The 22,860-nt window shown below is 38.4% G+C and overlaps 1 protein-coding gene across 9 annotated transcripts in view; it reads right to left on the bottom strand.

Annotated features, from left to right (window-relative positions):
• The window catches only part of PPP6R3 (protein phosphatase 6 regulatory subunit 3), a 51,012-nt gene that overhangs the window by 26,004 nt on the left and 2,148 nt on the right, over positions 1-22,860 (bottom strand). For 7 of the 9 annotated variants that reach the window (XR_006017822.1, XM_042038798.1, XM_042038791.1 and 4 more), the window contains exons 2-7: positions 10,776-10,942; positions 5,040-5,167; positions 2,831-3,063; positions 1,707-1,893; positions 740-877; positions 152-217 (exon numbers count right to left, since the gene is read on the bottom strand). Coding sequence is in view for 8 of the 9 variants with exons in the window: in XM_042038798.1 (XP_041894732.1) it covers positions 152-217; positions 740-877; positions 1,707-1,893; positions 2,831-3,063; positions 5,040-5,051 (636 nt within the window). In the remaining variant the exon portion in view is untranslated. The remainder of the gene's footprint in view (positions 1-151; positions 218-739; positions 878-1,706; positions 1,894-2,830; positions 3,064-5,039; positions 5,168-10,775; positions 10,943-22,860) is intronic. The other 2 variants (XM_042038793.1, XM_042038794.1) reach the window with 2 other exon arrangements.

The raw sequence follows: 22,860 nt of genomic DNA, 5'->3' as shown, positions 1-22,860 counted from the left end.
AAAACCACATATCCTCCCTCAAATAACCACACTTAAATACTGAAACGAGCTTACTGAAAAAAGCAAGCAGAAAACAGTAAAACTAAAAGTTCTAAGACCATGTTGTACAGATGAACAGACAGACCCAGGAGAGTGTCACACCTATACTTACATCTTCATCTTGAGACGGGTGTACAATTTCCACAAGCCGCTGGATAATTCTCTCCTCATTTAGCCACTGTAAAAATGTTTGTGGATGTTATCTAAGAATTTTTCCCAAGTGAATGAATTAAATGAATTCACGAAATTGAAAGTAGCCTTTTGACAACTGCCACAAGTCATACTGTCAATACTTCTAAATAAGGATTAACAATACTACAGAAAAAAAGCAAAATTATTGTTTCTGAGCCATAGTAAAAAAGAAAGCCTTAGGTTAATTTCAGCAAACTTTGATGACAAAAGTGTGTTTGGTAAGGTCCAAAACAATTTTAAAATTGCATCTGTCAGGTATAAGTTAGGTATTAAAGATCAGGGAAGAGACTAGCCACTCGGGTTCTAAGTTGTCCCCAGAAGCACCGGGGCTTCACTGGAAAAGTATTGGCAGCTCAGAAAAAAACCCCCAAAACAAACAAAAAAACCCACAAACCCCCATACATCTAATTTCAGCATATTTAAGAAATAAACTTAGTAAAGCCAGCAGAAGTTAAGCCAGCTTAGAGTTCACACATGTCAGACAAAAATTCTGAGACATTTTACTTACATTTAGCACTTCTTGCCGGGGCTGTGGAGGTTCTATGCAAGTCAGTAGCCTGAGCAACAAGTCCATGATAGCAGAGGTCCCTATGTGCTTAATAATGAGGTCTACAAAATCATGCTTCCTCTTTAAAAAATCCACAATCTGGAAATTAAAAGTAAGCTTATATTTGCTTCATGTATTTTACATGACAGATTACATCAATCACGCTTAATTTCACTCTTCTACCAAACTGGGAAAACAGATGAGAATTTCTTAAACACTTCTGCCACTTAAAGCCTGCAGTACAAGACAAGATAAAATAATACACAGGCAGAGAACAGCAAAAGTGGCACAGGGCAGATCCATACTACATGCAGTATGTCCTGAGCCTCCTCTCAAACCCACCTTGCTGACCATAACCTACTTATAATCCAGCACAGTCAGGTTTTCTTTTTGATAAGAATTAGTCTCAGCTTGGAGAGCAAAGCTCAACACAGCAAAATTCTTAACATAATACAAACAGTATCTCAGGTTTGAGAGTCAAGTCTTTGCAGCTGCTTGCAGTATTGGGCCACATGCACTGAGTACAAGAGCATTTCTGAGCAAGGACTCCAAATGTTTCTAGCTTTGTTCTAAATAATTCTTCACATCAAGTCAGACTCACCATCAACTGATTCAAATCATTTATGTTTGCTTCTAACAGGCATAAATGCAAATACCAGCATATAAAACACTGAGCTAAGCTAAGCCAAAACACTGATTGCATAAACAATCAAAAGCTTAGGCAAATCTGAATCAAATACATCTTACTCATCCAAGTGTATTTTTTAATCCTGTGCATAACAGAAAGGTGTCTTCAGCTAGCATGGAAGCTGAACGCTCTCTTTTGACTCTGCTGCTATCCCTCAATGGTGTAGCCTTAAAGTAGAATTGCTGAGTACTACAACTTTATCAGAGCACTTCTTAAATTGGTGAGTTTGCAAATAGTTACCTGTTCCGGTTTTCTGCTGATAAGAATACTTAACACCTTGCTGAAGAAACTGGCCAGTAGAGGGTTTAGAGGAGATTCATTTAAGAGGAAGCTGTACAGTTTCAGGAGTAAGGATTCCTCTTCTCCCAACCGATCATTGATCTGTGAGACATCTGATGTAAGCAGCTCACATGATATGTTTGGGTATCTGGGGAAAAGAAAAAATTATCATTCATACTTCAGAGTTCTCATCCTTCCAGCTCTGAATTCAGAACCTGATAAGGCATCTGACCAAATTTTCAAGCAAGGTTGGCCTACAGTAAACTAGCAAACTAACACAAATAATAAAACTGCACATTCAGCCTATAAGCTGTTTTCATTTAAGAAGTTGACTACTTTGATCTTCAGTAGCAATAGAATACCAGTAGGGAAGTTGAGAAAGGAAAGAGCAAGCATGTATTTTAGGATCTATTGTTATATCCATCTGTTCAAGTACTGACCTCTTATTTGCTTCAATTTCCAACTCTACTAGAAACATTTACAGGAGGCTTGGTTTACCAGAAATGGTGAAGTTTAGCAACTAAGAGTGTAGCTTATTTCACATTATTTTAACACACCATTTTAAGAAAAAAAGCAGCTTTCTGTATGGACAACGCTAAAACAGGCCAAAAGCAGTAGAAGTGCTTTTATACAAATTGCTACACAAATTTTGAGTTTGAACTTCCTCAGCAAGCCAGAAGTCATGGCCATATCCCAGAAAGAAAAACATCAGCATTTAGACCCCAAGGACATTCTTTCAAGGAGTACCACAAATCTTCTAAAAGGCATCTTTAAAACATCTTACAAGTCAACAAAACAAAGTTAACCATGGAGCTATACTACCCAAAAAGGGTTTTTGTCCTTTGGACATGAACTGGTTTTGGAAGCATTTGTGGGGAAGAAGCTTCCATTTGAAAACTATGCATGTATTAGAATTATTTATTTAAAAGTTCCATGAAGCCTCTTGAAAACAGACTTAATCTAAAACACACCAACATTGTACTAGACACCAGCACAAAGGGATTCACACTATCAAATTAACTATCAGATTAAGTTAGTCCTCTTTCCACCTTCCGAATCTTTCCCAACCCCAAAAGTTTTCCTACTTATATCGAATTTTTTCATCCATGTCTTGAGGTGGCTCTTCAATAATAAACGAAACTAAGTCTTCCAAACATTCTGACTTCAGCAGAAACTCTATAAGTTTGCGATTCTGAGCCTTGCACTCCTGCAGAACATCCTCTTCATCCATCAGTTCCTTCAGTGTTACATCTTCTCTCTCCAGAAGTGTATCTATGTGCGATGACGAATGGAGATCAAATTTCCAAAACATGCTGGTCTGTGTAGGAAGAATAGCAGTATATTAGCAGTAGCCATTATTCTAACATCCAAAGATGAAAGTTAGGCAGGGTTTTACTTACATGAAAGGAACATGCTAATTTGCATTAAAGAAAACAGTATAAACTTTGGTTTTCAATTTACTAAATTTGCTCTTCCCATTCCTTGTTTTTAATCTACGCATTGAGTCAGAGATTCAGAACAATTTGCTCAGCAATTAATAGAGCTGGGGGAAGATGAAATGGACAGAGCATAACTGCCCTGAAGTACCACCCCCACCATGGAAGAAAACACCTATAAAGGTAGAGGAATTGAAAGAATTTTAGTTTGCAGGCAGCACACTTTAGAGTGCAGGAGCTAATTTCAACACTATGCTGATTGTACATGCCTCCACAAACCTGACAGAGGAGGAACATCAAAGGACAAGATGTATTACACAAATATGTCAAGGGCAGTGGCCCCAACCATTGAAATACTCTAAGAGGCTGTAACAGATGTAGAAGAATGAACAACTTCACCTTTTCCTATAAAATGCTTTGGCACCTCTATATTAATTCTGTTTCTCTAAAGACACCTTGTGAACAGTTGCTATTGAGACAACTGTGCTACCAGAAAAGAGTATTTCAGTCTACAATATATCCAATAAATTCTTGCTTTCACCTCTCACTAAGCTCAATACAAACACTCACTTCATTTCTCTCCAGCCCTGAAAACAGGGCTTTTACATGACATTTGACCTCTGAAACAGTATTAACTGGGCTTGAATGAATGCAGATTTTAAGTGGACTGAAAAGAGATACCAGAGATACTGGAACACAGTAAGAAAAACCTTCCCCTCCTTACAAGTGAAAGCGGCAGTTTTGAGCAGCACTCTTAAATGAAGAAACACTCCTTTTGCTCCTTTAGGAAATGTTTACCAAATGTGAAAGACTAATTCAATGTATTAGTTACTGCTGTGCATTAGGAATATCAGCTGTGAGGACATGCAGTTAAGGCAGAGAATTTCAGTGAATAGTAGTATTTTAGCAAGGACAATTCTGTAAACTGTAGGCTGTATACAGGAGCAAGCTAAAAGGCAATAATCCAACAATGCTGTTGTCACACTCAAAACATCCCATAAAAATTAGAATAGAAATATCCAATTCTTTTGCAACTAAGAGGCAGCATTTAAGCACTTCTTTTACAGCTACTTTGAACAGGATTGTGTCAAATTTAGTACTTGAGCAGTTTGGAAACAGAAACAACCTCAAGGATCTAGCAAAACTTTTATGTGCACAATCTTTCCATTAGCATGACTTCCATTATTCAGCATAAATATTGTAAAGCTTGGTATATTCACTATAGAGACATTTTAATTGCTTTAGGGTTTTAATTGTTGCTTTAAGCACTACATACTGATCACGTGATCTCTCCCGACTCTGCTTAACCTTTTTTCAGAAGTTGTAACACACATAACTGGCCCTAGATTACATAGTTTTCTGTTTAAAGATATGGGATTCAAAAAAAATCAATCAGGCAATGTACAGATTTATTCAATTGCAGTATTGGTGCTTATCTAACATCCCATGCCAGTATTAAATGATTAGGAGGCAGAAAAAAATTATTTTGGACTAAAAGTATTAGTAAACTTACAAGCAGGGTTTAACACACCTGATCTCACAGATCAGCTTAAATCAATTTACACTGTTATGAAAAACACTAGCTACACAGAAACTTACTGTGAGGAAATGAAACTAGTGCATTATTAAAGTCAGAGGATAGTTTTTGATTGGGATTTTTAAATCTCTAGAAAGTTGATCAAATCCCTCCCCTTGCCCCAATTAGTGAAAGTACCATTCTTGTAAGTAACCACCATCAATGCTAATTCCAGATGTAAATACCTCTGTCGTAATTAATGCTCATTTCAGTATTTCTCAGTTAGTTATTCCAAGAGAAATTCAACAATGGAAAAGAGTAATAACAAAAAAAGAGGCGTACTACTGCAAACATGTTACTGCGTTATTTCACAATCTGTCTCCCAGGCAAGCTCTTTTAGGGGCTGCTCCCTCAACATGTCAGGTGCCGGCCACAGATTATTCCATCACTTCTCAACAGGAGCCCAGGTCCTTTGAAATAAGGAAAAATAAACAACATAAACTGTGCCAGAGGGAAAGTCCAGGAACCCTGAAGAGAAGAGAATTTTCTTAGGCGTTATAACTAACAATAATCTAGAATCAGCCTAGCATAGTTTTGATTGGAAGTCTTAAAATCAAAACATGTCATTGCTATTTTTCTCAGAGCCTACTGTTCTACCCTCCCTCCCAAAATCTACTAATTCTGAAATTCTGAATCATCATCATGCTTTTTCAAATTTCAGTCCCATTAACAGAGTTGGCATAAGGCCTTCTGTCAAAAACTCGTATGTGTGCTCCTTCCAAAATTTCAGTACCTGCAAATTTACAAAAAACTCAATGGGTCAAATGGATTGTATTACTCCGAGCGTTACTTCACTTTCAATAAGAGCAGAAAAAGACATCTGGATTCAATGCAAGATACAAAAGACTTCCAAATATAAGACATGCTTAAGACTAGAAACTACAAGAAGCAAAATAATCCAGGATAATGTTAAAAATTCTCACGTGTAAAGACAAAATGTGTTAAAGATGGTAAAGATGCTGCATGTATTTGACTGTCTTTTGTAACGTGTTAGTCTTCTATAATCTCTGAAAGTTCCCAGTAAGCAAGGCTAAGATCCAGGTCATTAAACAGTACTTATGAAAGTTTACATCAACTTGCTGATGCACAGCTTATGACAATTCAAGATCTTGAGCAATACCCAATACCCAGAAAAAATACTGCTTTGTTTTCTTAATTAATATTGTTAATGGATTCTTCTCTGAATGAATGCTGAATAGCATTCCATGTAATAAACACTTGACTTGAATCTGAAAAGAAAAAAGCAGTTCAACAAAGCAAAGAAAGCCTGCTTTCAACTGCTGGCATACAGGTAACTGAAATTCTCACTTTTATTATCTGCTAAATGAAAGAAATAAAGCTTAGAAACAATTCTTTCAGACCAAGAAGGAAAATTAAATCTTCCGTCTGTTACAGGGAAAGAAAACCACACAAGTATTTTTAACAGTAACTAATCAGTGGTTCTTTCTGGAGGTCAAGTGCTTAAGTGGCATTTCCATCAAAAAAAGCTGGTAACAGTTGTATCACAAAGTCTCTCTGTAGCTTCAAGTGATAGTAACTGTCACACATCTTTCCTGAATAGACACATTCCTGTTTTCAAGCTACCAGACGAAGAGGGGAATTCCAGTCCAGTCAGAGAAGCACATCGTTTAATTTTGGACAACATCTCCTATACCAAACCTTTTACAAAATAGAGTAACAAGTCTTTAAGGCATCCAGAAATCTTTTCAGTAAGTAAGAAAACTAAAGTAAGCTGCTCCTTTGAGTTGGAACTTTTAAGCATCATACTTAGGTTAAACGAACATGAGAAGGGTGTTTTTACACCGAGTTCCTTCCAACTCAGCACCTCAGACTTCCACATAAAAGTTGAGCATGGGCAGCTCCAAGAAGACAGGGGCATCTAGACTAGTGTAGATGGAAAACTAGAAGGGTTCCAGTAACCAGCTGAAGGCTCTTTCACCTGACAGCTACACAGATGTCAAAAGCATATACACAGAGCTTCTGGTAGGAACTTCACAGATTTTACTGCAATGCCCATTTTCACTTTTCAAGCAAGAGAAACTTAAAAGTGTATCAGTGTCAAGCTGAAGATTCTGTAATATGTGAAATTGCGGGAAATGCTACATATAGAGTTGTAACAATTAGTGCATTATAAAAAAAAAAATCAAACTCAGAATCTGTCACTTTTCTTTGTGCGCCATTGCATTTTCTAACTATAGGGTTCAAGTACACAGATGGAAAAGAAAACCAGTTACTTTTGCACCAACAGTTTCCATGACTGAAATGCATCGTAAGTGATGCAGCCTACTTCAGCAGAACAGGATTTACAAATTCTGTGCAGCAGCTAGCAAAAGCCAACCTAGTTGTTGGATGTAAGGAGAGCAACCACCAAAGGAGTCCTGGATTTTAAGATAGTCTTGCATTTCTTAATGACAAAATCATTTCCAATGCAGAGAATCCCCTGCCTCCTAAAAACCATGTAGGTAGGTAAGTTTAAGGAAGGACAAATTAATGATGAATTATTAAGTGTTTATCATGAAAAATCTTGGTAAATTATCTTCTAAGACCTTTAAACACATTAAGAAATTTATTTCAAATGCCAAGCATGCTCTTCTGCCAGCTTCACATAACCTCAACTAGTTACTGTCTAGGTATGTTTAGTTAGATTCCAGTTTGGGGCGGGGGGGGTTCCCCTTTCTCCAATCAATGGACTGTAATAAGACACTGCACTAACATTTACAAAGGGCTTAATTTGACACTGAAAGTGGACCATCTGTTCAAAACAAAACTAAGCGCTAATGCATGTCGGAAAAAAATTTAGAGCTGAAGAGAATTACCAGCGACCCAAAATGACAGAAGACACTCTAGCTGCTACTTTTCACACTGCCTGTTGTACTCAGCAGAGCATCACCCATCGTAAACTTGCTGTCTACAACTGCCTGTCCTAACCTATTTGAAAGAGATTTATTTTCAATCAAAGCAGTGAGGTTCACTGAGTACTACTAACTAGAAAGATGTAAATTGCTGTTCAAAGCCCCTCGATTTAATTACAGTACTTTACATTACACCCAGCAATCAGAAAAAAATAAAAGCAGTAATAAAGGACAATTTTCATTGCACAGCTGCTACATTTCTTAAACAAAATGTAAGATCAATTTGACATAGAATACAAGTCTCAAGTGAATACAAAATAGCATGTAGCTGTTTCTTCAGTGCCAGAACAGCCTGTTATGTGACAAATGTGAGACCTAGGGGAAAAGAAATACTTCATTACTTACGTTACAATAAGCTAGTGAAGTTTCAAAGAAACTTTGTGGGGAAAGGAGCGAATAGATGGTTTGAAATTAATAGGAATTAAGTAGATCAGAAAATAGAAACACCTCTACTCAACAATTTAATACATACATCTGATACCATGCACATTCCTTCCTAGTCTCCAGGCATAACAAACTAGAAGAGATACTGTAAAGGAAACAAAACCAACCAACAATTCCTTCACGGAAGGCTGGGAGATCTCACACAGGCTGGCTGCACTTCTTTCCTCACAGCAGGATTTCTGGATGCTTCACCCTCTCTTAGCCACTGCTGGGCACAGGGGGCTGCAGAGTGGGATGTTACCAAGGATCTCTGACCCAAGGATGAAGAGCAGGCTGAAGCTTAGGCATGAGGGAAGGCAGAGGGCAGTCCCTGTGCCCAAGGAATGGCAGGAACAGGCAAGTGATCCCTGAAAAGGGGCCCTCAGTCTACCTAAGCCGCCTCCTCCCCCATGAGGGCATCTCTCAGGCCATAGCCTCCCCAACTCCCAGGATGGCCATACTTGGCCACATACACTGCCACCACAGTGGTCTCCTGATGTCATGACAGGATTCTTCCCAGACACTATACTGATTTACAGCACACATGCTCCTCTACTAACTACTACTACGCTTTCTGAGGGTAACTACACCCTCTTGAGAGAAATGCAGGAGATGCTATGTGGCAGTCTTTCCTTGACTGGGAGAAAAACACACCAGAAAACTGTGTGAAGACAGTGATCTCCCAACGCGCTCTTTAACAACGTGCCACCTCCTACTGAGTCAAGTTATTAAGCAGGGACTTTCACACCCCCATCAGACATGAGGAGGAGGAGTCTGCTATTGTTACAGAACACGTAAGAACTGAAGTGAAATCGCTCTTACCCGTATTTATCAACCTAGTCTTCCTTATTTATGAATGCTGGCTGCACTCCTATCTAGATCAGAACTACAAAAACACATTTGTGGATGAGTCAGCAGTGTGCCCTTGTGGCCTGGAGGGACAATGGTATCCTAGGGTGCGTCAGGAAGAGTGTGGCCAGCAGGTCAAGTGAGGTGATCCTGCCCCTCTACTCAGCCCTAGGGAGGCCACATCTGGAGTGCTGTATTCAATCTGGTCTCCACGGTTCAAGAAAGACAAGGAGCTACTGGAGAGGGTCTAGCAGAGGCCACAAAGATGGATTTGGGGTCTGGAGCATCTCTTATGAGGAGAAACTGTGGGAGCTCGGCCTCTTTAGATCAGAGAAGAGAAGACTGAGAGGGCATCTCATTCTTGCATACAAATATCTAAGTTGGGTGTCAAGATGATGGTGCTGGACTCTTTTCCATGGTGCCAAGCAACAGGATAAGGAGCAACGGCCATAGACTAAATGACAGTAAGTTCCACCTCAACATGAGGAAGAACTTTACAATGAGGGAGGCAGAGGCTGGAACAAGCTATCCAGGGAGGTCATGGAGTCCCGCTCTCTGGAGACATTCAAACCCCACCTGAGTATGCTCACGTGTCACCTGCTCCAGGTGACCTTGCCTTGGCAGGGGGGTAAACTAGATTATCTCCAGAGGTTCCTTCGAACCCTAACTATTCTGTAATCCTATGATCTTTTACATAATATATATATCTACACATACACGCATCATGTGCATATACACCCCCCCCCTTATGACTGAGTGCCCCAATAATCAATAGCTTTGACATGCTGAAGTATGTAAATAAATCCAAACCAGTTAAAGTTTACTCCAAGACATCAATCCCCCAAAATTCAAGAGGTCATAGCTGTTCAACAGAAGTACAAAAATCAGGTGAAATCTACAGTCTGCAATGAATTTAGAAGAGCAATTTTATACCAAGCAACAAGTATACCCTCATCAATTCCTACACAATCTCAAACCACAGGTTACTAAGTGTTAACAAAGATCTTAATTACCTGCAATAACTACAAATTAGATACTAATCTCCCCTGCCCAAGTAGAGAAGATGAATCATTGTCTAGTAATTCCACGCCAACAGCAAATTACAAATTTAAAATATTAACAGGTCTCAGAATTCAGTTAGACTTTTCCTATTCTGAATTCTCCCAATTATCTTCAAAATGAAAATGAAGGTATCTTTGCACTGAGAAAAGCGCATGACTTAAAATAATATAAAATGCAGGCTAAACAATGCATAGCTACCCAGCAAATACTTTTGCATTGAAACATGAAGTTTAGTACCAAAAAAATCGATTTCAGAAGACAGTATTACTTCAGTTTAATAATCTACAGTGCTAAACATCACTCATACCTATTATATGTCACTTCATGAACACATTTGCTTTGAAACTGTTTCAAAAAGGTTGGGCAGCAGATACACTTCCTGGCACAAAAGCAAAGCACTGTAAAACAAACAGAATATCTGCAACAGCGTGTCTAGAACACCCCTGATTGTCACAGTAAACCAAAGCAGGGTGAAGAAAGAAGATAGTGCAGGAGCACGGTAGGTTAAAAGACAAAGTTAGAATCAGCCAGCTAGAAAGTAGTCAGAAAAAAGATGCAAGAAAAGGGAAGGCATGGCCACAAAGCCTGAACTGAAGAAGGAACTGCAGCTTAGAAAGCAGTAAATGTGAACCTAAAGAAATCAGGTGACCTTAGCAGACATCAGGGACATGAAAAGCTTAAAATTTAAGTGGTTTCTGAATGCTTTAGGATAAGGCTTTATAGACGCACAAGCTAAATCTACTGCTGTAGGTGAAGTTTAATAGTTTCTTACCTGTTAAACACAAAAGTTTTTAAAAGTTAAAAAATCAGTTTTGTATTCTCTCAGGCTTCTTGCCCATTACAGGGTATCCTGGCAACAGCAAAAAAATCTTTCAATCTACAGTACTAGCAGATTAGCAGGACTGAATTAGCATTGAATTAGATGAAGGAGATTTCTTCCTACAACGACAAAAAAAAATTGTATAATTTAATATTGTTAATAGGTTCTATTCAATAGCTCGACAACTGCACGAACACTAAGGACTGTTTTGCAACAAGTACAACACATGAACAGAGGAAGGAAACAACTTGCTAGGAAGAAAAGTGTCAGTTCAGCGGAGCATACACTGAAAATAAAATCAAAAGCAGCATGTCATCTGAAATACTTGTTTACTTTTAAACGAATTTTAACATTTCCCTCCATTTTAGGGAGTCAAAGGAAGAAACTAAAATGAAACTGCCTTTATAGTCTGCACTTCACTGAAATCTAACACAAATCCAGAATTTTTAAAAAAACTATTAGCAATTTCCCATAAAGTAACAACTTCAGATCTGGAAGATCCAAAATACCCATTACTAGAGCTTTCTGCAGTAGGTTTTTTCCTATCTTCATAACTATTTCCTTATATTAATACGTCATTTATCCACAAACCTGCACAGAAATAAACTAAGAAGCATTAAGAATGCCTGTTATGTCAGCACAGGTCTATAAAGAATTCAGCCAGTTTCAATCTGAAAGCAGGCCAACTTGGAAAAAACCAATACAGACCACATCAAGGCTTCCAATGCAACAAGCTGAATTAAGACAGCATTCAGTCACCATTATGAAAATCTCTACTTTTGATAGTTTAATGTTACTTTGCTTTACACTGGAGGAACTAAAGAGCTCGATTAGATATCCTTAACTCTCTTCAGAGTGACACTCACCTGTCTGTGCTTTAGTCCACACCAAACAGGCAAGAAAAAGCATCCTACCAACTGATTTTTCTTTCCAATTAGCTGTTTGTAGTAGTTGCAGGAAGAATTTCTAAAATAAAAATTCACCTTCACTTTCCACCACTTCGAGGGGCTTTTTGATTTTGCTTTTTAACACAGGTTTCAAGCCAGACAATACTTTGGTTTCTTTTGGAAACATGGGTAATATTGTTTATAGAAAATGAAGTACTAGCAACTAAGAAGGGGAACAAAATTAGTAGCACGTTTATTAATTCAGGTCAGTGACTACCCAGTGTTTGGCTGAGAAGCTCTGCTATCAGTTTGTCACAAATACATCTTCAGCTAAAAAACCCAAACTATTCACCACAAAAGGATTTCAAGTATTCAGCCAGAGAGATTAGTGATTTAATTTTACACCTTCCATGTTAAAGATAAGGAGCTGTGTCTTCGAAGCTGGTTTTTGATCTTTGCAGGTGATTTAACAGATGGTCTCTGTCAACCTAAAGATCACAGATTCAAAGAATAGCTTGGGTTGGAAAGGACCTTAAAGATAATATCTCAGGTTCTTTTAGTAACCAACATACATATGAACTGAAGCTCAGTGTAATAACACCGACCATAATTCTCTTAAAGGTCTTTTAAAAGCATTTTTTCACCTGCAGACCTGAAGGTCTACATGGCTGACAGACCTGCCAATCCCCTGTGAGTCAAGTGATGAACTAGAGCAGAAAAAGTAAACAAGTTTCCTGGACTCAGTTCACTTGACTGAAGTTTTCTAGGTTATTGTTTCTGCATTTTAAAAGTGTATCTATATTCCTGAGCAGAGCTCCAAAACGGGAGAGAACATCACTTCCTCAATTATGTCACATGGAAATAATGAAGAAGCCTGCTTAGCTTAATGCACTTTCAAAAGAGTTCACACATTCTTAAGATCCACAGATTTCAATTGCTAGTAGAACTATCTAAATGAAAACCACTATTACCCCCCTTACAAGGATGTCTTTGTTATTTCTCTACCCTGCTTTCTGTTTGAAAACTTCAGTCTAAATACCATTGTCTAGCACCAGAACAGGTGGCTTCTGAATTCAATACAGTAGGATTACATGGTAAATTAGAGACACCAGTGTAATCAAAATTAGCAAGATACTTAGAGTGCATGTATCATAGATACCCTATGAAGGGTGTACCACCAGAACCCTGCTCTGGTCAATCAGGACTTTTATCAGTCCACCTCAGAATCTGCAAGAATAGAGAAACTGGTCTAAACAATGACTTCCACTTAGTGGTACAGATGATTTATTGGCTCAGACTGTTCCTCTCTGCAGCACAGATTAGGTATTGCATCATGAAAAAAAGGGAAAAGTCCCCGCCCCGCCCCCTCCCCCCCCTCAAACCCACAGGAGTTCTTTCCATAAAATAATATTTTAAAAAAGGAATCACCTGACTGGATAAGGTTCAAGTCTATTTAAATCTGACTTTCCTACATCCAGGGATGGCTTACATTCAGCAAGAGTTCAGCCAGGTTAATACGGTCCTGTCATGAAGAAGTATCACATGGAAGTCAAAACTTTAGACCTGAAGGTAACGTGCAAAAGCAGGATGAAGTATTGTCATGTGTATGTACATATTACATTCAAACACAGAACTATGAAGACTCATCATCACAACTAGGACCACATCCAGGTTCATGTTTATCTGATATACCCAGAATACAAAGCAAGGCACAACCACCCAGGGTAGGATCCACCTTCACAGGAAAAATTCTTGGACTTGTTCTGGCCCAGAGAGGTGACAGAAGTAAACTCTGTTTTAAGTATTACCTAACAAACTTTGTTTAGACATTTTTACATCAGAGAAATTAACCACTATGTGACCAGTTGCCACAAAGAGGACTAAACTAATTTTATTAATGCTGCATGAACTGGGCCATGTCGGTTTCTAAAACCATTCTCATGCATCTCTATTGGCCCAAACACTGAAACTACATAAGTGTCTCTACTGATAGAAACCAATGCAACATTTGTGCAACCTGGTAAAAAAGTGCAAGAACTGCAAGCTGCTGAATAGTGCTGCTCTTACAGTAATTCACTGCATGCATTAACTTATATAACTTACTATATCTGAAATAAAGTTGTTACATAAGCTTGACAAAACCACTAGCAGAATACCAGCATCTCCTCTGGAACAATAAGGGTCTGGACTACAATTAATAAAGGGAAGCACAGGGCATGGTATGGGTTAGTCCTATCACCTCTCCGGGCCAGAACAAGTCCAAGAATTTTTATGCAACATACATGCAACAGCTGAAGAACAAAATAGTAGATTTTTTTCCCTTCTTGCACTGGCTTACTGGCCCAGAAAGACCCCCCAGTGAAATTACAGTCTAGCAATATAAAGCTGTTTAATGTTATATTTAGGCAGAGCACTATGAAACTGTAATTTAAGACTCAGCATTGTTCCTTACCACAACTCTTCAAATGTCAGGTGAGAAAAATCAAAGTAATGTGCACTCCTTAGAACACTCGTGTCTTACACAATCAGAAACATCTTTTTCCAAAAACTTTTAAGTAACTCCTTGGACAGACGGTTCTCAAACAAACTTGACCTGGAAGTGTTGTCCACAACCATCTATTTGGTAGTGGTGAGAGCTGAAGGGCCAAGACATCGCTGCATCTGAACTAGTCTAGAATTCTCACTTGTTAACTAATTAAGTTTACAGAAAAATCTTCATGATAACCAAGGCAATTTTTAAACACTAAGAAGCATCTCAAGTCAGGACTTACTTAAACTTTGAATGCTTTGAATGGCTGTCAGTTCCCAACACCTTGCTTAGAGGATACATTTGTATGCTGAAATGTCACCATCCACACTCAGAATGAGGATAAGGATTGAAATTCCTCACGCTCTCTCACAGGAGTGCTTTCGGATGCTAAATCAGCTTATGTAAAGCAGCTCAGTACTACCCCTTGCTGTGCAGTCTCCCTCTGTTGGCTCCCCAACACTGATGAAACTTCTGCCAAGACATTTCCAAATGAAAAAAACTACTCCAAAAGTGGCAAATGCAGGACGAAGAAGGGGAAAGAGGTTTTTCTGCCATGTCTATGGGCTGAAACAGCTCAAAGAGTCTGTCAATCACCAGGGCCAGTGCAACCAAGGAAGAAGGAACACCCCATTAGGGACAGAGCAATCAGGATTTGACTCTTTCGCCTTTGCCCTAAATTATATCACCTCAAGCCTGCTCAGGATTGCAGAGTAGAAGTTCTCCTGAATCAGATAAATGGGTAATGTTGAATTTGGACAATTCAACATCAGTTCTACTGTTGCCTCAACCAGCGGATAATTTACAAGTGTAAATGAGTCCTGAATTCCTGTACTACTAATTTGGAAATGCAAAAAAACCCCCAGTAATACTGACTCATTGCTTTAGCAGTAAACTTAACCTTTTCTGTTTGAACATTTTAGAAACAACTACTGCAACTTAAAGACACAGCTTCAAGTTGAAAGGCATGAATTTCACCAGAGGTTTCTTTTATAAGCATGTGTTCTGTTCACTGCACTAGTTCAAAGAGAGCATGGACTTGAATTTTTTTTTCGTCAAGTTCATCCTCCTATTCCCCTTGTGGATTAGACCTTGAAAGTTGGACACAAATCAGATTTTGAGGCACATGAAAAATACATGGAGGTAAAAGAAAGCTACTTCAGCAACTTCTAACCAGGACACCAGTGCTCCTTCTGTATAGACAGTGCATTCATGTCTGTTATTTGCTTTCTTTTTTTCATGCAAAATTCCAGTCTTGTTAAAAAAAATACTTAAAGACCATTTACAGTTCAGAATGGAAGTCAGCAGCTTGTAGGAGCACATCAATGTTTTGCCTCCTGAAGTCCCACTCAGCTACAGCTGCTGCCAGAACTGGACCATATTCTTGCATTAAGGTAGCAACATCAAAATTAAAGCCAAAGCAGTTTGTAACTTCTTGCTTAACTCTTCACTTTCATTAAAGGTTTCTGGGACCTGTTGTTCAGGTAACACGAATTTTCACTGCAAGTTACGTGAACTACACTAGTTAAAGGCTGTGGGCAAGAGTATCTTCCTAGTTTTCCTCATACTAAGCTTTACAAAACAATTAAAATAAGTTTTGACAGCTGCAAGTTCTCAAGTTCTTTTAATTAGGATATCAAGAAATGCTATCGTATCCTGAAAAAGCTGACAGAACTATTCAACCCACCCTACACGCATACAGAAGCGAAATATTCCCCTAATGACAGTATCATAAACATGTTTTGCTTTTCAAAACGAAAGTTAGAATCCCTAACACTCTTCAAAGTGTTCAGAGCCAACATCATGAAATGAAAAGTAGAAGACATTTCTTCTTCTAATCTTTAATTTAAGGCAGTTAAAACATCTTTTATTTTGATTTGCTCTTGGGGAAATACTACTATTTACCAAAGAGCTTAAGTCCCATCTATATTTTTTTTCTAGAATCCCAGTATTTTCAAGTTTAACAATACAATCCCTAGGACAAAAGTAGAAAAGTTCTTCCAGTGCAAGCAAGAGAAATAAAACACAGAAGCAGCACCTAGATACAAGGGGAGTGATGCTACTTTAGCATATTCACTTCTCTAGATTTTGGTATCTGCATTTAGCAAAATGCTTTAGTGCCACTTGGCATCTTCCCCAGCCTAGTGCCCATCTTACAGCTTTATTTGAGCCTTTAACCAACCAAGAACACTCTCCTTTCCTTCACAAAACATACCTCTACATATTCAGGGAAAATAGTCTATACAACAATTTCCCCACCTCCGCAGATAACCTGAGGATGAAGGCAAGTACTTAGAAAAGAAAAATATTTTAATATATATGAAGTGTCAATTAAGTACTTGATGCCAAACAGTCAGATTAACTTATCACTCAAAGACTAAGACAGCTGAATAGTGACTCAATATCCTCCTCCTGTAATACAGAATGCTATGAAGACAACAGTCCAAGGTTACTTAAACAACGAGCATTAAAGAAGCATGACCAGCTTTACTTTTCTGAGAAACTCATCCTAGAAAACTAAGAAAATACTGCTTTGAATGGGAAGATTCCACCAATTCTCACCTACGTAAGTTTAATGAATTCCTATCATTTTTATTTAGGTGCATGCAAAAATATGTTCTAGAAAAGAAATTAGAAAACGAGCAAAATCACAAAATTTAAGTGCAAAAAGCCTTCCCAGTGAAGTCTGAAGTGGCTATTAAGCTAATGCTATCTTTCTTTCCCATTCCCCAGTCCCCCAGGCAATTTACATTCCAGAGACTCCAGTATTGTGAGTTTTGCCATGCTGTGCTTTTACAAACCATACACAGAGAGGAATTACACGACATATTTTCAGGCACAGGTGACGCTGGTGTCTCAACTGAACAGAAGTAATGCTTTGATCATGGAACTCTTCTATTTTGCTGGACAATACCACAAAAATCAAGACCGCCTAACAGAATAAGCCATCTTCTTCCAAGTGCAACACTCATCCTAGTTTAAGGAAAAAAAAGCTGAGGTTCCATAAAAAAAATGCCAAACCAACTATTTTCTCTGTTATCTTCAAAATAATCTTTTTTAAATTCTACTTCAATGCTTCTCTCTGGAGCATCAGAAGAGTACATTTGTTGGACTGCCTTTCAGAATTCTGCCGCAGTTGCAAGTGGCAACTATGGGGCAAGTCTGTCTCAAAGATTTAGCAGCAGTTCTTAATAATACTGTTTCCAAAAGGTGATTAGTCTAAATTTTTACACTGAATGATCATCAGCTGTGCAATACCATAAGTACACTAGTATGTACTTGCAAACAGAGTTTAAAAAAGCTGTTCAAGCAATGTGCCATAGTTAAGGGACACAGTGTCCTTTTGAAATGATCCTTCCTTCAACTGGCTGTTTTCTTTTTCATTTTCTTTGTGCCCTTTCAAGAGAAGGCTACCACACAGTAACTCACCACAATACTTTCCGCATCCATTCCTTCCTACAACTTCTTTCTCTTAATACCAATGCATCTGCCAACAGTTTTCTCTCGCTGCAAGAAGAGCCTCAACTCTCACCAAGTGTTACTTTACTAACTAGGAATTACTAAACACACTGTTAAAACTAATCCAAATGCAAGACTGAAAACAGCACCGACAGGTTATAGTTACAGAAAACTACAGTGATACTTCTGTACCTACGCCTACTCAAGGGATATCAAGCATAAAGTTTCAAAGAAACCAAGCTACTTAAAATGCAAGCTCAGAATTTAATATGGTATTTATTACAGCATTACATGATAAAGCCCTAAAGAGAAATACCTCGCTGAGCTGAAGACTTAGAAATCAATTTACTTAAGACCTGAACTTAAGTCTTCCATCCTTTTCAGTAACATTTAGGGTTCCACACAGACCTTTGTCAAGACAGTCTTATTACCATTCCAAAAAGTCAAGTTACTACTATGCCAAGTGGCACAGAAATTAACTTAGTTTGAAATGCCTTAAAGTCTAAAACAAGACTTCTTAGGTGGTTTTGCTCAATGTTCACTACCTACAATACTTTTTTTTAAAAATTATAGACATTTGGATAACCTATAATCCTTTCTTATGATGATGAGATCAGTACCAGATTACAAATTTTTACTGTCTCAATAAATAATTTCATTCCTGGCTACATGGGGCTACAACTTCAACATGGGAGGAAAAAAACCAACCCCAGTGCATTCTGATCTCCAGCCTTATGGCTAGAATTGCAGGTTAAACTGCTGACTTCTGAAGTACAGAGGAGAGGAAGACTGGACCAGTGCATTTCAAAGAAAACAATCTTGTACAAGTATTAACATCATTGCTTTCTGTTATGCCCTAAAAGGCATCCAGTTTCCCATAGTGAAAAACACCTGCAGATGTTTCCTATATGAAATAAATAAATAAATAAATACATACGTACATAAACCCCATGGGTTTTCCAGACTTTGAATCTTTCTTCATAGACACCCTCATACATAAAAGATTCAGAATTATTCTTGTCTGCCTTCAATATCCTATCTCTCCAATTCCAAGCTGGGCAACTAAATTCCCTAGTCAATAACCACGGCATTAGGGATTAATTTATATTTATAACTTGCATTTTTGCGAATTATAAATTTGCATTTTTGAAGCAGAGCATCCAAGCCAAGTGTACCTGGTACTCAGTTCAGCTATGTTAAAGTTCTTTGGTTTTTGTTCTCAAGTAATACTTAAGTACAGCAGGAGGGCATATTGTAACAGGCAGTCACAGGGAAAAAAAGTGCTCATCTATGACTGAAGTCATATTAAGACAACTGCACCTGGCACAACTACTGAGTAATTAAAGCAATCAAGCATTAATGGGCTGAGAAGAATAAAGTCGCAAGTTCAGTCTTCAATCACATATTACCTGTATCAGAAAAATTTGTAAACTTGTATTGTGACTCTAGAAGAGAGCCTTCGCCCTTACAGTACAGGCAAGCAGCCTGAAAAAACACAGTTTTTTATGTTGATCATTAAGCAATGCAGACCTCTCATTAATGTTACCTTTACCATCTCCTTTATCAAACAAATTTCACTAAATGCAATGTTCAGTGAACAATTCTTTGCTATTTAGATGTGGCTTAAAGCTGTAACAAAGAGCCCATCATCAGCATCAAGTACACACAGAGAAGGATCCTCTGATGAATGCTTGCTAGTCACAGCCAAGAGGAAGAACTAATATTTCATAGCCAACTCACTGTACCTTCTACAGCTGCCCCTCAGAGACAGGAAAAAACACGTACATGCCCTTACCCCATAGAGCTGCCATGAGCAGTGACAACCTCCTTCTTTGTAATAGTCAGAAAGAACAGAGGAAGACAAACATGGCCAATGGGAACAAAACCCCTGTGCTGTTGCAACTTCTAGGTGCACTTCCATCTGGACTGACCAACAATGAAATGGATGTTGGGTTCCTAGAGAAAGGAGCTGCTTACATCAGTAGGAACCCCCCTATCTAAAAGTGGGTCTGTTCGTGCCACCACCACAGCTTTTAGCTGTCTCTAAACTTTCCATCCTTTTCCAAGAAGTTTGGTAACAACAGCTAAAGTTGTCAAATGTAACCTACTACTTTTTATTTTCTAGAAGACTTAGCTTTCAGTTACATGGACCTCCAGCAAGACCGTCAAGACAGTAGCAGAAGAAATAACATGAATTCAAATTCTGTAGTTCAAACCAGACCTAAACTTTGCAGCTGAACTCTTAAGATTGGGGACTGGTCAAAGTAGTAGGTACATGGTAAGCAGGAACAGAATATGGAGAGCCCCACTTCTGCATATCACAGAAAGAAAGAGATTTTTCATCAATACCTAACCTATGATTTTTTTTATAAAACTTGCAGTAATTGAAAAAACCAACCAAATAAAAAAAACACCTTCCCTCCCCCCCCCCCCCAAGTATATTGGAAACACAAGACTTGGTTTCCACTATGCTTACACAAAAAAGCAAACAGCATTGTATTTTCACCATTTCTATGAGAATCACTAATTGTATAAGCACTCTGCTACAAAGACGCAAAAATCCACCCTGTGGAGGCAGCAGCTTATATTCCTTTCACAATGCAAATGGTACTGAAATAATATCAACTTGTAGTGAGGCAAGCCTTGAGAAATACCCATTGTTTTCTGCTCTAACACAAAAGCTCAAACCAGTTACAGTACAATGGAAAATACAGTCATACCTGCACTAGCATTGCCTACAGCCACTGCATAAAGCACTACCTGAAGCTTTTAATCTATCAATTAGGTTACTCCCACAAGAGAGAAATGTGCAACACACAATTGAGGATTAGGGTCTTAGGCTTTGCTCTTCTAAAGGAGCATCATGTACATTTACAGGAACAGGTTGGGAAATAATGGGATTCACTTCAAAAACCCACAGCAAAAGTTAAATTTGTACAACAAAATCTTATTTTATATACTGGTATCCGGTTACAAATCCTGCCAATAGTCACTTAAGAAGGGAACTCACCCACTGCATAACAGGGCTGGGAGGCCTGGGATTCACTTTTGTAATTAACAATCAGAATGCTTTTAGTACTGAAACAGCTCTTCTAGAACGTATTAAATAAAATCAGAAACTACTTTTTACTACAGTATTTGACATTTTCATCCTCCATCCCAACTATGCTTTGTTACCAAAATGGAAATGCCATGGCCATTTCTCAAGCCTCACACAGGACAGGCCTGAGCATCATAAAAAGGCATTAAGAGATTTCTTCACGTTTAAAAGCATCTTTTTGGCACAGGTGACAAGAGGCGGCCTATGGTGTTCCAGTGCTCATTTTCAAGAAGGCCCAATGGACACAGGCCAGAGACCACTAGGCCATGTACTACCACCTCCTTACAGATGCACAACTTAAACTGCATAAATGTTTGGAATCATCTCATTCAAAATGAAATAGGATAAAGTTTTAAGAATGTTCCAAGGAAAATAATCAACCCCCAAATCTCGCCACTCGGCAGTTTCTGCTTGTGCACATATACATTTTTTTACTCTCCTCTTTTACTCCCCTTCCCTTCATTAATCAAATCCCCACTATGCATTTCCTAGGCACTCCTAGCCATTCTGCCAACATGCCTAACAACATAAATCTCCCCCCCAGTGGAGCGTGTTACAGCATCACTGGTCTATAAGGTTGTATGCTGAAGTGCTTTTGGTATTCTTTTCCACAGCTGGCATGCAACACATCCCACAGATTTGTTATTGAGCATTTCAAGTTTAAGAGGAAAAGATACATCCATTTAACAGGATTAAGAGGTGACTATATGAACTAATGGCAAGAAGAAAGAAAAGTCAAAGGGTTAGGTGGGAACTTTTTCACCTATTCCAAATCACATATACCGTTTCAAACGTGCTTCTTGACATGTTATGGAAGCTATTAAATAATCAAGGGTCACGAAAAGTCTCGTATTTCAGACCAACAATTTTTTTGCCAATAGTGTGTGAAGAGCTATTCCATAAACAGGCAAGCTTAAACCACGTCTTCCCAATCTTTTCAGTCTATCCCATTTCCTGAGAAGTGTCCCAAACTAGCTATAAAGCTACATATAATATCCAAGAGTAGAAAAATATTTTACTTCAGTTGCTTAGTAGCATATAGTTTCTAAAACAGATGCTGGCACCCTGACACACTACAGAAACAATTAAACATGCTATGCAGAGCTTTCAACATGATGTTCACATTCTCTGTGTATCTTGTCCTCGATCTTTTAAGGCTTGCTTCCCACCCTGAAAATACCAGGATCACTAGTTTCTCAAGTTCTTTGCTTGCTTCCTCCAACTTACCAAAATAAGAAAACACAAGCAAGATATTATTTCTCATTTACCTGTACTTGTTTTATTGTTGTGAAAAGTTTTGACAAAAATAACAGCTCTACATCCTGCTCTTATGATAACCCTATCAGACATCTGGTCTTCTAGAATTTGGACTTCAGATATTAACTTGAAATAACACAGTATTCCTAAACCTGGCATATGAGATAGTAGAATACACAGCAAGCTTAAGGATCACAGGTGAAGGTACTACTACAAAAGACTAATCTAGAGGGCAGACAATGTGCTTAGGCTATCCTACCTTACCACAGAAACAGATCACTATGCTCATACCAGCACCTCTTCTGCCCAAGCACAAAATCCATGGCTTCCATCAGAGCTTCCACAGGCCATAAATTAACTCAGTTACCCGAGAAAAGTGAATACAAAAGTCTCCCACCTACAAAGATGTTGTGTAGTATGCTGAAACACTGAAGCTACAAAACAGCTTATTGCAATATAGTTACAAAGAGCAATCTTTAACTGTGGAGCTAAGTACATGCTTCAAAGCTTTTTAAGTACTTGGACAAAACAGGACACTAATGGACAGAAAGGAGAGTGGCCCAAACAATTCTTCAACACATTTCTCCCTTCTGACTGTCCCAATCCCATACTGGTTGGTTTTGAGCCAGCTCTTTAGCATTTTACAGTACATGCATGCCAAGCTAAAGCTGAGTAAATAAGCAAAGATGTTGAGCCATAACAACAGAGCTCACTCTCTAAACATCTGCCAATACTAAAGCCACATACACAAATTTCTGCTCTAATACTGCTAAATTCAGGTTCCATTCTATTAATTCACTTGAATTT

This window comes from Corvus kubaryi, unplaced genomic scaffold (genome assembly GCF_017639235.1).
Source record: "Corvus kubaryi isolate FWS band 111438036 unplaced genomic scaffold, C.kubaryi_AGA036_p1.0 37392, whole genome shotgun sequence".
Taxonomy (NCBI): Eukaryota; Metazoa; Chordata; class Aves; order Passeriformes; family Corvidae; genus Corvus; species Corvus kubaryi.
Note: the sequence above shows the minus strand (reverse complement) of the source record. Positions and strands in the feature narration are given on the sequence as shown.